Source organism: Panthera onca, chromosome A3 (genome assembly GCF_046562875.1).
Source record: "Panthera onca isolate mPanOnc1 chromosome A3, mPanOnc1 haplotype 2, whole genome shotgun sequence".
Lineage (NCBI taxonomy): Eukaryota > Metazoa > Chordata > Mammalia > Carnivora > Felidae > Panthera > Panthera onca.
Window position 1 is genome coordinate 127,391,507 of NC_138341.1, and position 18,188 is coordinate 127,409,694.

At 53.0% G+C, this 18,188-nt stretch overlaps 1 protein-coding gene across 2 annotated transcripts in view; it reads right to left on the reverse strand.

Moving 5' to 3' along the window:
* Nucleotides 1-18,188, reverse strand: part of PREX1 (phosphatidylinositol-3,4,5-trisphosphate dependent Rac exchange factor 1) — a 186,653-nt gene that overhangs the window by 53,216 nt on the left and 115,249 nt on the right. For both annotated transcript variants that reach the window (XM_060645492.3, XM_060645485.3), the window contains 4 exons: nucleotides 12,091-12,209; nucleotides 10,903-11,052; nucleotides 8,681-8,828; nucleotides 260-360 (listed from right to left, as the gene is read on the reverse strand). In XM_060645492.3, the coding sequence (XP_060501475.2) occupies nucleotides 260-360; nucleotides 8,681-8,828; nucleotides 10,903-11,052; nucleotides 12,091-12,209 (518 nt within the window). The remainder of the gene's footprint in view (nucleotides 1-259; nucleotides 361-8,680; nucleotides 8,829-10,902; nucleotides 11,053-12,090; nucleotides 12,210-18,188) is intronic.

Here is an 18,188-nt window from a genome sequence, read left to right on the forward strand (position 1 = left end):
GCCTGTTTTGAAGGGACAAACAGACAATTCTTCCCTGCCCTTAATTTTTCAAAGTGTCCCTGCTTTGCTGGTGTCCTAGGTAAGTGCAAGGCTTTCTGCCCCATGGGCAGATCTGTAAGGGCATCTATGTTCTGAGGCTACCATGCGCCCAGGAAACAGGGCGATTGCACAGAGGGGGAGCAGTAGCCGCTGAGTTAGGGGAAGCGCAGCACTGACCTATGCCCACCCCTGGGCCCGCCAGGCCCCAGCCCCCACTCACCATGGTGGATTATACCATTCTCCAACAGGGCCTGGCCCAAGTTGACTCCTTCTTCCGTCTTGCTGATTTCACCAATTTCCAGAAGCCAGGCCACAAACTCACTGCCGGGAATATAAGAAGCAGTTGAGAGAACTTCCCTAGTCTTGGGAACACGGGAACCAGCGCTGAATGGGCCTGGCCCCACCCACTCCCAGGAATGACAGCCAGAACGCCCCACAGGAAAGCAAAGCCCGGGAGCCTACAGCTCCGGGGGCTGTGCTGAGGCCTTGTGCTTCTCCCCAGGACCAATGGCAGAGTGGTGGGTGTGACCAGACCCCAGGCCCTGACTCAGGTGCACTGGGTGAATGGGGGGAAGGGTGGATGAGTGGATGGGCAGGAGGGAGGGAGGGAAGTGGGATGGGAGGGTGGGTGGATGGATGGATGGATGGACAGATGGACAAAAGGGAAGGAAGAAGGTGGATGGATGGATGGATGGATGGGTGGGAAGGAGGCAAGGAGGGAGGGAAGGAGGAAGGGAGGGATGAAGGGAGGAAAGATGGATGGATGGGAAGGAGGGAGGGAGAGTGGGTGGGTGGATGGATGGATGGATGGATGAGAAGGAGGGAAGGAGAATGGGTAGGTGGGTGAGTGGATGGATGGATGGATGGCGGGTGGATGGGAAGGAGGGAGGGAGGGAGAATGAGTGCGTGGATGGATGGATGGATGGGAAGGAGGGAGGGAGAATGGGTGGGTGGATGGGAAGGAGGGAGGGAGAATGGGTAGGTGGGTGAGTGGATGGATGGATGGATGGATGGGAAGGAGGGAGGGAGAATGGGCAGGTGGGCGAGTGGATGGATGGATGGATGGATGTATGGACAGATGGATGGGAAGGAGGGAGAGAGAATGAGTGGGTGGATGGATGGATGGGAAAGAGGGAGGGAGAATGGGTGGGTGGATGGATGGATAGACAGATGGACAAAAGGGAAGGAAGAAGGTGGGTGGATGGATGGATGGGAGGGAGGAAGGAAGATAGATGGGTGGATGGATGGGTGGGAAGGAGGCAAGAAGGGAGGGAAGGAGGAAGGGAGGGAGGAAGGGAGGAAAGATGGATGGATGGGAAGGAGGGAGGGAGAGTGGGTGGGTGGATGGATGGATGGATGGGAAGGAGGGAGGAAGAATGGGTAGGTGGGTGAGCGGATGGATGGATGGATGGATGGGAAGGAGGGAGGGAGAATGAGTGGGTGGATGGATAGATGGATGGATGGGAAAGAGGGAGGGAGAATGGGTGGGTGGATGGGAAGGAGGGAGGGAGAATGGGTAGGTGGATGCATGGATGGATGGATGGAAAGGAGGGAGGGAGAATAGGTGGGTGGATGGATGGATGGATGGATGGGAAGGAGGGAGGAAGAATGGGTAGGTGGGTGAGTAGATGGATGGATGGATGGATGGTTGGGAAGGAGGGAGGGAGAATGGGCAGGTGGGCGAGTGGCTAGATGGATGGATGGACAGATGGATGGGAAGGAGGGAGAGAGAATGAGTGGGTGGATGGATGGGAAAGAGGGAGGGAGAATGGGTAGGTGGATGGATGGATGGGAAGGAGGGAGGGAGAGTGGGTAGGTGGGTGAGTGGATGGATGGATGGATGGATGGATAGACGGATGGATGGATGGGAAGGAGGGAGGGAGAATGGGTGGGTGGATGGGCGGATGGACACAAAAGTGGGGAGGTAAATGATGGAAAATGAGCAGATGAATGGATGATCTGACAAACCAATCAGCAGGTGGCTGGAAACACCAGTGGGCAGGTAGGTAGTGGGGAGCATGAGGGAATGGACAGATGCTAAGTGGAGACAGAACCAGGCAGACGGGTGAGGGAATGGATGATGGATGTCAACAAGGATGGATAAGCAGAAGGAACGAAGAAACAAAGAGGAAGAAATAAGAGCCCAGAAAGACGACTGTGGAGAGTCAAGAGAGCTCATGGCGATCAGATCATGTCATTCTCCTGGTCAAACCCTCCAGTGGGCTTCCCCATTGCTCTCAGAAAAATATCCAAACTCTGCCTGCACGATGACAGGGCCCCACGTGAACCGCTCGTCCTCCTGGTCTCCTCTCCTATACCTTTCACTTATGTTTCAGCCACACCCACCATCTTCTGCTTCTTAGATCAGACTCCTGCCTACCTCGGGGCCTTTGCACTTACTGTTCCCTCGGCCTGGAAATGCCCTCCCCCAGCTCTTCGTGTTAAGTCCTTCCTTCTCACCACAAGCAGTTCCTCACACAATCCTCACGGCTCTCAGTTTTGCTTCCTCTTTAGCACTTATCCTTGTCTGGAGTCGTACTGTTACAGATTTACATACACGTGTTACCGGCCGTCTCCCCCACCAGAAGGTAATCCCCACATTGTCAGGGATTTTTGATGGTCTTATTCACAGCCCTACCCCCAGACCTAGAGGAGGGTCTATAGCACAGTACAGCCCAATAATCATTTCCTGAACAAACGAAGGAATGAACCATCAAACAAGAAGGAATGTCCTGGGATCGGCAGGAAGGTCTCGGGGAGAGAAAGTGCTCAGAAGCCAGAGGAAATCAAGCAGATCCAACGTGACTGCCCGGTGGGCCAGAGGCTCAGCCGGACCCCAGGGCCTGGCTCTCGGGGGTGTGCTCAGGCTCAGTGCAGAGCTCAACCCACCAGAGTCAGCAGGAAAAGGGAGAGCCGGCCACGGGGCCGTTTCCACTGAAGCAATCTGTGTTCAATGAGAGCAGGTGGCAGCTGGCCAGAGCGCAGCGATCTCCTGCTTATCGAAACCAGCTGTCCCGCCTCCAATTACAGGGCCAGAGGGGGCAGGACTATTTTTAGCCTCCCGGTGTTTGGCTGAGCGAAGCCTGCCTGTGTGTAGGCGGCAGTGGTGAGTGCTGAGGCATTCAGAGAGCCCCGGGTGCAGGCCAAGGTGGGGGAACACAGAAGAAATGGACCTATTCTGTGGGGCGGGAGCCCCAGGTGGGGAAGAGACTGTTCTGGGCCCTCCACCCCCAGTTCCGCTCTCAAGGCCCCAAAAATCAGCGACAGGGAGAAAGCTGCCAGCAGCTGAGGGAGGCGAGCAGATGTTGAGTGCCCACTCTCGGAAGCTGGGGACTCGGCACCCGGCTGCCTACCAGCTGTCCCATCGGGGGCCGCCTCTGGCACCGACCGGCAGCCCTGCGGCCAGACGGGGGACAGGATGCGGCCCAGCGTCTTCTGCCAGGGCGGAGGAAGGCGGCCCAGAGAAGAACAACCGTGACCCACGTCTCTGCCCCGCGCGGAGTCTTACCCCTTTGAGAGCATCAGGGAAGGTTCACAGCTTGCTGGGCCAATTTGGGCGAGCCACTGTTCCTCTGTGGGCCTCAGTAGGGTCTATCGGGGCCTCTAGGGCAAGTGGGTCACTCAGGGCCCTTCTGGATTCAACAGGTCAACTGTCACATCATATGAAACGTCAAGCTGGGACCCAGTGTGCACAACCACATAAAACTCCTCTCTAGCACAGGAACCTCAAGCTCTTGGAAATGCACAGAAGGGGCCAGGGTGTGGCAACGCTAAACCAGCCGGCACTCCTGAAGACACCAGCCGCCCCTCAGTGCAGCTGACCGTGGCCACATGGGAAGACTGGAGTATCTTACTTTTCCAAAAGAAGCTGGGAATGCGGCATTTCCTGTGAAATCTCCCAACTGTTAAGTGTTGATTTACAATCCAAAATTTCCTGAAAGCACCACGTGGCCCATGTAAAACACACGCACCGACTGCGCTGGGTCAGTGGGGAGCCACCTGCCTCCAGTGAGGTGCAAGGAAAGGTGTTCTAGGCAGGGAGGGGATCAGCATAGAGAAAAGCCCCGAGTGAGAAGGTCAGGAAACCAGCGATCTGCCAGTTGCTGGAAGTTGGGTACAAAGAGCGGCAAGTTCCAGCCTTTCAGGAAGATGTTACTCGGGGCACTGAGCTGGGGACACAGAGAGCAGGTCAGCCTAGGCTGGTGGGGAGTCCGGGATCCGGGCAATGGGCACTAGCTGCGTTAGCGTGTACCCAGCCTCACCGCTCCTTCCTGGCCCCCAGAATCACCACCACACGTCAAGCCCAGTGCGAGGCGCAGGGATCCACAGTTGTGTCTCTGCCGTCTCCCTGGGACAGTCCCCAGTACAGCAATCCCCTTGTTCTCTCCGGTCTCCTCCATGAGGGCAGGGACTGGCGGGGTGGGGGAGGGCGTTATATTCAGCCCCGTGACTCCGCTGCCTGAAGGAGCTTCCTGCAGCCATGTCTGTTGCCCACAGCTACCCTGCACCTGTGCGTCCAGGTTAGGCGAGACAATGAGGCCTCTCCCACCGCAGAGCTTCTATTCCAGCAGACATCAATGAATGAATGATACCTAACCTCTGACAAGAGGGAAACCAAAGGCATTCTTCTTGCAGGAAGCCTTCCCTGACTGCGTCTACCAAATACACCATTACTCTTGTCCCCGGAGCTCTTAGAGCTCTGACAGTGCCCTCATCCAGAGCCTGTGTGATGAGCTCATTCTTCATCCCACTCTTCTGCTTAGGCTCTTTGAAAATGGCTTCCCAGAGCACCTAGAACAAACCCTGAGCCCCCATCCCCCCTTACCTGCCTAATACGGCCCCTGCCAACCCCTGCGGCCTCATCTCCCGCTCCTCAGCCACCCACTGCTTCTAGCCACACTGGCCTGGCAGATCCTCAATTACCCAAGGCTCACTCCAGCCTTGGGGCTTCTGCACCTGCTGTTCCCTCTGCCAAGAAGGCTATTCCCCGAGATCACCTCATGACTGGCTCTTGCTTGACATCTAGAGCTTGGTTAAAATGTCTACTCCCCTAAGAGGCTTTTCCTGACCACCCTGGCTGAAACAGTACCCCATTTCCTCACCTCCTTACATCAGCCTACTCATTTCTTACAGTACCCATCAACTAGGGGCACCTGTGTGCCTCAGTCGGTTGAGCGTCCAACTCTTGATTTCAGCTCAGGTCATGATCTCAGGGTTTGTGGGATCGAGCCCCGAGCTGGGCTCTGCACTGACAGCGTGGAGCCTGCTTGGGATTCTCTCTCTCTACCCCTCCCCGATTCACACATGTGCTCCCTCTCAATCACTCTCTCAAAATAAACTTTTAAATTAAAAAAATCCATCAATTCGCTGAGATCCCTTCTTTACTGGTGTTTGTCTACTTGTCTATTTTCTGATCTCCCCACTGGACAGTCATTTCCACGAAGGCAGGGGTCTGTCTGTCCTGTTCACTGTTGGCACATAGTAAGGGCTCAGGAAACACTGAACGAATGGCAGGAACAAATGAATGAACCGATTCGGTCGGCCCAACTGACCTGAGGCTCCTAGAGGGCAAATCACGTTCCTCCCATGATGCCTCCACACAAATATACAGAGTTTCTTCCTTGATTTTCATCATGAGTTTTGTCTCTTGCAGGGCAGAAACAGGCCACTCCAATACCCTTAGCAGCACAATTATGAGATGCCACATGCATTTTCTCACTGCAGCCTCTGACGATGCTATGAGGCATATTTTATTATTTCTCATCAACGAATCATCAACTGAAGCTCAGAGAGGTTAAGAGACTTGCCCAAAGTCACAAAGCTAGAAGGTGGGGGAACCAGGGCTTAAGTCTGACTCAGAGCCCAACCCTCAGAGGTTATAAAGATAAATCGGACCCTTTTTGTATTCATGGATTCCCCATCTAAGTAGTACAGATGGATATGGAGAGAGTAGCTACAAGGAAAAATGAAATGTGCCGACCAGAGGTAAAAATGGATACGTGCAGCAGAACGCGGTGAGAGAGAGTCCTGGGTTCAAATCCCAGCCCCCAACTTGTGCAGGACCTCTTCCCTCTCTGTGCCTCAATTCTCTTACCCTTAAAATGGGGATAATGGTAGTGTCCTGCCTCATAGTGTTGTATGCGTTTGAATAATTATGTCTCTGTGGCTATAGGTTCCTTCCACCCGAGGGGACCCAGGACGCTCCTGCAGGAGAAGACTTGGGAGCTGAGCCCTGGTGGGAAAGGAGGAAGGTCACGAGCCCTGGCGCTGGGCACAGAGCAAAGCTCTGCGGGGAGAAGAGTTTCATTAGAAAAGTCTCCTGCAGGAAGTCTGGTCCTTAAGGTCCTGGTGATTATAGAACAAGCCTCAATCCTGGCCCTGTTTCAAATGGGCGGTAAAAGAAATCTCCCCTAATCCTTCCTGAGGAGACAGAACAGTCCGCTGAAGCTCTAATCACAGGCAGGTTATCCCATCCGGCTGGACTAAGCTCCCCAAGGGGTTTGGCAGGAGGCGGAGAGGTCCTCTGACCCAGGGGCGCCAGAAGCAGCCCCCCCCCCCCCACCACCAGAGAGAAAAACCTCCTTTCTGCCCAGGGATTAAACACTAGCTGACAAAAGGGCGCCGGGACGCCCCTTCCCTGCTTCCCACACGGCTGGGGCCCACACGCTCCTCTCCACACACCCTCCCAACCCTGGGGTTGCTGCAACAGGGCAGCTCCAGTCCAGGACATCCCCCAGCTACCCCTCCGGAGCCCAACCACCCCCCCAAACCTCCTGCCTGCCGCCCCTTCAACCACAAGCCTCAGGCCGTGACAGATGTGCTCCGCCCCAGCTCCACATTGGTCTCCAAAGGCCTGACCAGCATCGGTACTTGAACGTCCACTGGGCCTTTCAACCTTAACGCGTCCAAACCTGGCTGCCACTGCGCCCTGTCTCTGCATCTTTTCCACCGGCTTCTAGGGCGGCACCCTTGCCCCGAGGGCCTCCCACCTCTCTGCCCACTCCCTCTTCGGGTCCCCTGCCAGCTGGCGGCCCCACGGCCCCAGCCGTCTCTCCCTGCATGACCCCTCACAGATTTCAGTCCCACGGCTTGAAAAACCATCGAAACGCCCACACCCACTGCATTTACTTCTCCAACCCAGTCTTCTCTCCCCAAGTCAAGATCTATATCCGACTAACAAGCCAACATCTCCACCCGGGTGTCTCGGAATCTCAAGGTAACCTGTCCAAAAGGACCCTCTGAGCTCCACTCCCGTCCACCCCCCCCAAAACCGACTCCTCTGTCCACCTCCTTCCTCTTTTCAGCAAGCGGCAACTCCAGCCTTCCAAGGCCTCACAATCCTCAACTCTCTTCTTTCTCATCCGACCAGCAAACGCTGTCACCCTCAAAGTGACCCAGAATGCAACCACTTCCCCCGTCTTTACTGTGTGACTCCCTTGGTCCAAATCACCTTTCCCCTGGTCCACGGCAATATAATAATACAGTCGCTTTTATCCAAGGCCTCCTCAAAAGCCTTTGGGTGAGCTGTAAGTCAATAAATTCTAAATAAAGTCCCTGCCTCAAAGGCTAACTTCCCTCCGCTGCTGGACCACAAGCTTTGTGAGTTCGGCACCCTCGGTGTTCTGTACCCTCTCCGGTGTCCCACGCGGAGGGCACAGCAGGGCTGGCACACGGCGGTTTTACGGGGACTGTATTTCTACTGCCCCTCTCCATCCCCAGCCGCCCCCACCAGGTGAATGAGATGTAACTCTGGGTTTAAGATACACCTGTGCCCTGACCCCTTTGATCCTGGGTTACAAATTGGGGGCAGGGGTTGTAAAACGTTTCATTATTAGGAAAGAATGGAGGAAGAGACTGGAGGCTCTCAAATACTGGAAGCTTCCAGGAGCCTCCCCTTCCCCCTCATGTGTAACTCAAGAAGGGAGTCCTCATGAGACACAGGCCCTGCCCACACCCTGATCTCAGGCTGCCAGCCCCCAGGACTGTGACAAGTAAGCTTCTGTTTCAGCCGGTTGGTCTGCGGTCCACGGAGACGGCAGCCTGTGCGGACTGATGCAAGGGCCCACGTGCGCTCCTCCGGCAACTTTGAAATCAACTCCTGGTGTTAACTGCCTCTTCCCTTGAAAGATCTACGGTAGATTCTCCTCCCGAGTGTGAGGGCAGTGATTTTCAATCCATGGCGGGCAAACCATTGGTAGTTTGTGAAATCAATTGCAGGGGTCTTCCTTAGCACGAGAACAAATGAAAAAATGAACAGCATACAAAGGACAGGACAGAATGGAATAGAAAAGAAACAGAACGGGAACGGAAACAGAACCGGTATTTTCAGAGTGCATCGGTTTTGTGAAACAGGCTTCAGTCATATATCACATGGATGTATGTACCAGGTCACGACATAAAATTCATGTTTTGCAGTGAGTTGTGGTAGGAATCATTCGAAAGACCTGATATGGGGACTCCACTATCCTCCTGGACCTCCGAGGTCTGTTACTCAAGGATTCGGGGGGGCTTTAGTGGGTCTGCCCAGCAGGGCTTCTGGGGAAGGGGCAGGGCCAGGAGGAGCCCGGTGGATACAGTCTGCCCTACCTGCTGCCTGGAATCAGCCCAGGGACCCCACGGAGGCCTGGGTGGGGCCACTCACTTGCCGAGGAAGCACTTGGGGACGGTGCTCAGCTTTCTCCGGCGGTCCTTGATCAGGTTCACCTTCTTGTTCATCATCATGTGGTAAAGCTTCTCCCCCTTCTCCGCAATCATGACGTAGGCGTCCCGCTCCATGCCCAGCTTCAGGCCTACAGAGGGGGCATGGTCAGCACTTGGGGGAGCACCAGCACTGGGGAGCAGAGGGGACAGGCCTGTGGCTCCTGGAAGCCTGCCTCCCCCAGCTGTCCCCACTACTGCCCCTGCCCAGGACGTCTATAGAGCACTCACTGCATGTCAGTCCCTGTTCTAGGCATCTGCCACTGGCTCCCCGCACAACCTTGTAGGGGAGGGTGGTGAATCTCCCCCATTTTACAGATGGCAAAGCTGAGGCCCAGAGAGGTTAAGTCCCAGAGTAATAAGCAGTCAGGCTGATTCAACCCTTCAACCTGAGCATGCATTTCCAAATTCAGAGGTTATCAGAAAGTTTACTGAGATCTTCCTTCCAGCCAGGAATAAAAATTTGCCCGTTTCTCTAGACAATACACACAGAACCCTGACCAGATCCCTGCCCCACATTTTCTAGTTGGACCCTGTCCACTCCTGACAAATATTAAGAGACAATGCTATAAGCACCTAGTCCTCAAGAAACCCAGAGGGCAAAATTATCCTCATTTTACAAATGAAGAAACTGAGGCCCAGAGAAAGTACCCTGTCTATCCCAGGTTACCCAACTAGATAGTGGTGCAACCAGGATGTAGACCCAGGAAGTTCGTCTCCAGATCTGTGCTCAGGATCACAGAATGTCCCACCCCTGAGGTCAAGGTTGGGACAACGCCCTGATTCTAATGACTGAGGCCCACTGAGGCCACACCCTACACATAATCGCAAATACCCAGCACTGACCACAGCTCTCCATTCTAACCACAGACACTGATGGGCCACACAGGCCAGGCCATACCCCTCAACCCCACCCCCAGTCCTGAGCACACACCCATCTCTGATCAGTTTCGGAACTCACAAGCTTTCTCAACCAGAAGCCAGGCTCAACAGCTTATCTGGCTTAATGCTGTTTGAATAAATTTTGACGCAATATTTAAAATCAAGAAATGTCACCTGAAAACTTAAAATCTAGCTTCTCTAGGAAAAAACAAAACAAAGCAACAGATCTAGCCACGCTGGGCCTAATTCCTGAGAGAGGATGGTGACTTATAAGAGTGTGGAAGAACAGAACAGAGAGACGAAGGCGACGTGGGAAAGAAACTTCATCTATTGAGTTTGGGGAGTGGGCGGAAATCAGGGATGGCACCAAGAGTTTGAATCTGAGCCCCCAGGCGAATGGAGGAACCGTGTACTGAGATGGGGAACCTACAGGTTTGGGGCAGAAGACGGGGTGGAAATTAGGACTTGGCAAGTGTGAGATGTCTATGACACATCCAAGTGGCAGGTGACAGATATGGAGAAAACTATGCCTCAGTTTCCTCCTTTGCAAAGGTGGGAGGGGGATAGGAAGTGTGGTCAAATCCAAACCTCATTTAGTGGCATTACAACCCACTTTTATCCCCTCTTATCGGAAGAGATCACTGAGTAACACAGCACAGCTCCCCTTTCCCAGCCCGGTGATCTCTGCAGAACCATCCAGTGCCTGGTCCCAACGCCACCCAATTACCACACCCAGCCCTGTATTAAGTTTACGCAAGCTTCCTCCAGGGAGCCTGGGCCCAGAGAAATCTGTGACCACAATTAATGAGCAGCCCCCCAAGGACCCCCATCCCCGATGTGGACTCTGAGTCTCCAGCACAAAGAACCCCAGTTGAAGATGACAGAACCATGGGGCAGGGCAGGGACAGAGGCATGCAGGGAGCATCTTGGGGCTACCAGCCCTCAAGGGGGAAGGGTGCCAACAATCCCAGAACAACCAACCGTATCGACAAGGTGTTAGTCCCTTCCACTGGGCCTCAGTTTCACCATCTGTTGAATGGGCTCTAACAAATGACCTCAGGTGATCCAAGATACCACTGACTTATAACACTTACAACTTATATAACTTATATAACTTATAACACAGTCCTAGAGCTCCCTGGCCCCTGAGTGACCTGCTTCCAGAACACAGTCCTCACCCCACAGAAGTGACCAGCCTAGGGGAAGCCATACACACACCCCAGGATCCCAGGAAAGTGCCCCGAAACTACCACTCTTCGGGGGGACATGAGAGGGCCCACTCACTCTCACGCTGCTCCCTCTCGCGGATAATGGCATCCAGCCACTTCTGCTTCTCCTCCGCCGTCTTGGCCATGCAGACAAACCACTTGTTCTTGGCCGTGTTGTGGATCTTCCAGCCGTTGGTGACAGTGTAGCCATTGCTGTGGTAATCCGCTGGCAGGGGCAGAAGGCAAAGGTGGGTCAGCGCAGACTCAGTCATACAACTCGGAACACTCCCCACCACACGCGTGCAAGTAAGGTCACGGGACCAGCGCATCTCCGCTCCGGAAAGACTGGGTGGCAGGGGCATCGACAGGATCAGGACCTAAGAGGTGAACTCACAACGCTTCAAATGCTCACCCCCTCTTGTCTGCCAACAACGACTCCTCCCGCCCCTCAATTACAGTCTGTATACAAATGCAAGAGCCCCAAAGCCTGGCAATGTGTCCCAGCCTCCCTGCCCATCTCACTGGGGCACTTGGGCTACTTAAAACCTAGTGCAAGCCCGACGGTGCCCTTGACTGCCTGGGATGGGAAGTGGCCAACCTCTTTGAAAACAGGCAGGTCCCCCGTTTTCCGGGGGAGTTGAAGCCGGCCACGCCCTAAATCTGAGGAGGGGTCCACAGATTTTGTGACACCACAAAGGAGTCAGTGTCTCAAAACCAATTAAGAACTCCTGCCCTAGCCAAGTTCAAAGACACACACACAAAAAGAGGTTTACACAAGACTGCTCACAGAATCAATGTTCATAATAGCAAACAGCAGAAATGACCCAAATATCTACCACCAAAGGAATGAATGAGCTACGGACTATCCATGCAAGAGAATATTACACAGCAGTGGAAACCAACAACGTACAGACAGCCACATGCAGAAACACAAAGCAAGAGCAAAAGAATATATAATTTTATGACCCTTTAAACAGATATATAAAACTGTATCTATATAATTACATGTATATGTTTGAAGCCATTCAAGTGCGTATAATGACATAACCATTCAAGTCAAGTTTTGAAACAAATTTTCATTAGGCAGTGTTTTACTTTTTAGCTTGAAGAGTGACTACCCAAGTGTTCACTTGATGTGCATGTGTTTTAGGCACTGTTCTTAGGTAGGTTACCTTTCAAATAAAAGGAAAAAACTGAAACAGAGATTGTGCCACAGAGCAGGTGGGGCTGGGGCTCAGGCGGGCCTTGGGGTTGGGGTCTCTACCTGTCCCGTCTTCCACATTCTCCACCTCCATGACTTCAGTGTTGATTCGACCCCGGAAGATGTAGAGGGAGCCATTGATGGACTTGGTCCTCTTGGTGGATTTCTTGCCCCCGGTGACCCTGAAAGACAACAGGAAGTCAATAACGCCCATGTCTCAGAGCAGAGATACAGAAGGGCGCCCAGAGATGGGAGGCACTGCACTGAGCCCAGGAGCACGGGTTTTCAGCTGGTGGCTGGGTGACTTGAACAAGTCACTTACTTCTCCACCCCCAGCCACAGTTTCCCCAGCTGGAAAACAGGCTAGCCTTGTCCACCTCACAGAGCTGGCTACTTTTCCGCTAATAGGAGACATTGATGAGAAACTAACCAGAAGCGGCAGAAACCCATTCCTCTTGGCCAGAAAGTAGGCAGGGGCTCTCAGAGAGTCTAGCAAAGGGAAACTTCCTGAAATCAGACCAGAGAGGAAGGGTGCCTGGAGTAGGCAGTCAACCCAATCATCCACATCCACCTACCCACCATTCATTCCCTCACTCAGCAAAATGTGCCACTCACTCAGTCACTCAGCAAACATCTGAGTAGTGCTTCCTATGGAGACAATGCCAAGTTGGGGCCAAGGGAAGACACTCACCCATGCATTCAACAAGCACTCAGAGAACACCTGCTGGGTGCCAGGCACTCCTCCAGGTGCTGGGGCTGCAGGAGTGGATAAAACAAAGTCTCATCCTCCCATACAAGGAGGCCGGGGACACAGAGACAGATGCCAAGCAGAGAAGTTGAACACGTGTTATGTCAGGAGTGCCGAACGTTTATTTTAACCAATAAAGTGGAGAATGAACTCTCAGGGCTGGAAGGCCAGTCTGTGGTACACACAGGCCCCTCTGCTCCACTAGGTGAGTGATGCTCCCAAATCTATTTGCCCAACGTGCACCTGTTACTGTATGGATTGCGTTAAGTGAGGACATATGCATGTGGAAAGAGACTTGTCTCTCCGAAAATTACGCTGACTGCTTTGGAAAGATCTGATAAAGGTAAGTTGTTTTTATGTTCAGAGCGAACTTCTGCTCAAAGAAGAGACCTTGGCTCTATATGAAAAGAATGTTTAATGAATGCAATGTGTATGTTGTTAATTAAAATAAAACACTTGAGGTTTGTAAAAAGGAGGAGGAGGAGGAGAGAGCAAGAAGATGGTTAGGGAGGGTGGGGGGGGGCAGGATTTCAGCTGGGACAGAGGAGGGAGAGGTGGTCAGGGGAGGCCTCACTGAAGAGGCTTTGGAGCAAAGCCCTAGGGAAGGTGAGGGAGGAACCTAGGAGGGTATCTGCAGAAGAGATTCCAGGCATATGTTGCAAGAAGCAGCGAGCTGGCTGGTGGCTGAAGCTGAGTGGGCGAGGGCGAGTGTGGGGAAAGGGGTCTGAGCAGCCACACGGGCCAGGTCCTGCGGGGTCCTGTGGGCAGGCATGAAGATTGGCTCCTCCTGTCAGTGTGAGACGGGGGCCGGCCGTGGAGAGCCTGAGCAGAGGAATGACATGATCTGATCTAAGTTATAAAGGACACTCCCGCCTGGCAACCTGCGGAGAAGGGACTGCAGGTGGGGTCAGGAGGGCACGGAGAGCACATTGGTTTGTGGGTGTCCTCTCTGTATCTATACATACCTATACGTGTGCGCACACATACGTGTCTCTATAAACTTTTTATTAAATTATAAAGTCCAGGGGCGCCTGAGCAACTCAGTTGGTTAAGCGTCTGACTTCGGCTCAGGTCATGATCTTGCGGTCCGTGAGTTCAAGCCCCGCGTCGGGCTCTGTGCTGACAGCTCGGAGCCTGGAGCCTGCTTCCGATTCTGTGTCTCCCTTGCTCTCTGCCCCTCCCCCACATGTGCTCTGTCTCTCTCTTAAAAATAAATAAATGTTGAAAAAAATTTAATTATAAAATCCATACAGGAAAAAATGCCCAATGAACTATGTGGCTCCTTTCACTTTTACAGAGTGACCACACCTCTATTATCATTTTAAATGAGGGGTGCCTGGGTGGCTCAGTTGGTTAAGCGGCCGACTTCGGCTCAGGTCACGATCTCGCGGTCCGTGAGTTCGAGCCCCGCGTCGGGCTCTGTGCTGACAGCTCAGAGCCTGGAGCCTGTTTCCGATTCTGTGTCTCCCTCTCTCTGCCCCTCCCCTGTTCATGCTCTGTCTCTCTCGGTCTCAAAAATAAAAATAAAAACGTTAAAAAAACAAAAAACAAACTGTTTATAAACGACCCCAGAGCCCTCCGAGGCGCCCTCTCCCGGACACTTCCCCCTGCAAGGGTAACCAGCATTCTGACCTATGACCCTGTGGTTTCGCTTGGCCTGTTTAGAAGTTGCCATACATGGAATCACAAAGGGTGATGGTGACAGGTATCTGGGTTGCTTCCAAGTTGGTGCTGCTGTGACTGTTGGTGCACATCCCTGCGGGTTATCTACATAGGGATCGAACTGCTGAGCCGCAAGGAGGGCACACGAGCGGCTTCACGAGAGGATGCCAAGCTGTTTTCCAAAACAGCTGCACCAATTCTCCCCGCCTCAGTAGAGTGGGAACATTCCAGTGACTCCACATCCTCTGTATTTAACTTCCATTGTGGCCGTCCTGGTGGGCATGTAGTAGTGGCTCATTAAACCATTTCACTTGTACTTGCCCAATGAGTAATGAGGCTGAGCAAATTCAAGTTTATTGACCATGCGGTCCTGTGGGCCAGGGGCTTTTGTGACACAACTATCCCCTATTTTTCTGTTGGGTTCTCTTCTTCTTAATGATTTAGAGCAGGACTTGGCAAACTTTTTCTGAAAAGGGGCAGGTAGACAGTAAACATTTTCAGTTTTGTGAGCCACAAGGTCTATGTCAACTATTCAACTCTGCCCTTGCAGCATGAAAGCATCCACAGAGAATACCAAAACAAATGGGCATGGCCGTGTGCCAATAAAACTTTATTTGTAAAAATAGGCAGAGAGTCGAATTTGCTTTACAGGACTTCTCACTATACCTGGGGTGTGAGTCCCTTGTCAGTTTATATGGCAAAGATCCCTAGTCTATAGCTTATCTTTTTACTCTCCTCATGGTGTTTTTTGATGAGCAATTCTTAATTTTAACATCATCTGTTGAACCTACTTTTCCTTTAGAATTACACTTTTTGTCCTATTTAAAAAATCTTTGCTTACTGCCATATCACAAAGATAGTGTCTATTCCTTCTTCTGGAAACCTCATGGTTTTACCCTGCACATCTGAATCTGTGATCCATATGAAGTTGATTTTTTGTATATTGTGTGAGCTAAGAGTCAAGACCCAACCCTCACCCCCGCCCCCTCACCACCCCCCCCCCCCCCTTGGATATCAAACTGACCAAGCATCACTTATTGAACTGCACTGGCTTTTTCTGTTGACATTCAAATGAGCACATCCACGGGGTTTTTGCTCCTGGACTCACCATTCCATTCCACCAAACTATTTACTTTTACACAATCCTACACTGTCTTTTGTTTTTTTTTATTATTTTTTATTTTTGAGAGAGAAAGAGAGAGAGTGTGAGCAGGGGAGGGGCAGAGAGAGAGGGAGACACAGAATCCGAAGCGGGCTCCAGGCTCGGAGCTGTCAGCACAGAGCCCGAGGCAGGGCTCGAACTCATGAACCATGAGATCCAGAGCCGAAGTCAACACTTAACCGACCGAGACACCCAGGCGCCCCCAATACTACACTGTCTTAATTACTGCGGCTATAGAGTAAGCCCGGCTATCAGTAGTACAAGTCCCCTGGCTTTGTCCATTTTCAAAGTTGTCATAGTTATTTTTGTGTTTCCATGTAAATTTTCAGTCATCTAGGGGCACCCAGGTGACTCAGCAGGTTGAGCGTCTGACTCTTGCTGATGACGTGGGTGTGGGGTGAGGCAGGCCAGCACCAAGATCAACTAAGATCCTGGCCTGGGCTCCTGGGCAACTGGTAGTGCCATTTACTCAGAACGAGGAAGACGCCAGGAGGAAAGGGTCTGGGGCAGGAGTTATGATGAAAATGAACAGCCTGCGTTAGACACAGTTTAAACGTGAGCCGTGTCCCGGAGGGACACCTGGATGAAGACAGACTGGGATCTCTTCTCCTTTACATACATAAGCCAGGCGTTACATGTTTTCTCTTACTTCATCTACAAAAACAGTCCCATCAGATGGGGGCTACTTTTGCCCCATTTCACGGATGGGAAAACAGAGGCACAAAGAGCTGACATAACTTGCCCGAGGCCACGCGACTACTAAGTGGCAGGGCCTCTGTGTCCTTAAGCACTACATGCTGCTGCCATCTCTGAGACACTAGATAAGCTTTTGAGATGTTGGAGATTTAGCTCTCCTCCTCCCGGGCTCTCGGTTTCCCGTGCTGAAGAATGGGGAAGTGGGCTCTTTGAACACTCCTGGTGCTTCTGACACCCAGGGAGCCTCTGCTTTTGAATCAGGCCAGAAGCACTCCGAGTCGGAGACCTTCCCTGACCCGAGTCCCGGACGGGCGGTGCCCCGCATGACCCAGGCGGAGACAAAACAGTCGGCAGACACCTGGCAGCAGGAGGCGCTTCCTGTGGCCACGTCAGTGGGGCTGAGGGTTCCATCCACCCCTGCCCGATCCCTCGGGGACGACTTGGAGCCCGGCCCTCTGGCTCCCCATCCAGAGGCAGGAATGCTGGCCGCCTGCCACCTTCTCCCAGGAGACAGATGTGCCCTTTCCCCCCCGGCCAGCCTGGCTCGCTCCAGAACTGAGGCAGGGAACGGCCCTAAAAGAGCTCATCTCACGCCCGCCACAGGGCTGGCCCTAGAAGGCCCACTGGGGATCCAGCACCAGCAGAATCGGCTGCCATTGCTCTGACAGGTGTGGCCATGCCCACGGGGGAAGGGTCTCACTCGGGCAGCCGAAGGCCGAGCAAACTCAGCCAAAGCCGGAGCGGGTCACACGGGCCTGAGGGGACATTGTGTTTTCTAAATCCCAGCGTTCTGGGAAAAGTGCCTGCTTCGGACAGCCTGGGGCAGCTGGCAGGGAGGGCGGAGGACTCTCGGGATGGCCCCGGTGAGGACAGGAGGGAAGCAAAGAGGAAGGAAATGGGGGCGTTAATGGGGGGCGGGGGGCAGACACAGACAGACCTGACAGAGCGGGCAGAATAAAACATCAAATAAGAAAGACACAGGAGAGGGTGAAAGAGGGAGACCAAGGCCTTTAACCAGAAGGACCAAACCCAGCACGGGGAGGAAGGGTGGGAGGGGAAGGGGCCTGTGGCGAAGAACCTTCCACTGCCTGGTGCTGCACCTGTGAGTGGACAGGAAGCCAACACACATGGAGGTAAGTGAACAGTAACCCCCATTTTGTGCACTTACTAAACACACCTGCTCTTACAGTGGCTCTTGGAGATACATACGATAAGTCACCCTATTTTACACATGAGGGAACTGAGGCAGACAGAGGCAGAGTCATAGAGCTACAGAAATGTGAACAGGAATTCAAATGTAAGGAGCGTGGCTCTAAACCAAACACTACTGTAAGAAGGGGGTTTATCATCCCCATTCTACAGAAGAGAAAACTGAGGCTCAGAGAGGTCAGGCTGGAGGAGAAAGAGAAGCCCACACACACGCATGGGACGCCATCATTCATCCTATGGAAAGGTTCCTCGCCACAATCTTAGGAGGCCAGCGGAAACAGACAAGGAAAATGAGGCTCAGGGACAGTAAGTGACGTGCCTAGAACCACAAAGAAAGGGAGAGGCAAGGCTGACAGTAGGGCCCAGGGTCTGGACCTCCCCTCAGCCTGAGCTTCTACTAAAGGAGAAAGAAGCCTCTGGAAAGTCACTGTTTCATCCCTAAAACAAAGTAACAGGTAGGAGGATTCAAAAGGGCTGGGTTGAGCCAGTCTTCAAAAAACCTGAAAGACAGCCTCTCAGTCCACCCATCTACCCAGCCAGCCAGCCAGCCAGCCAGCCAGCCACTCATGCCCCACACCCCTCTATCTCCCAACTCTTCCTCTCTCCAACCATCCACCCACCCATCCACCCACTCGGTCATCCAATTACCCAACCCTCCATTTCAAAATCCAACCACCCCAGCAA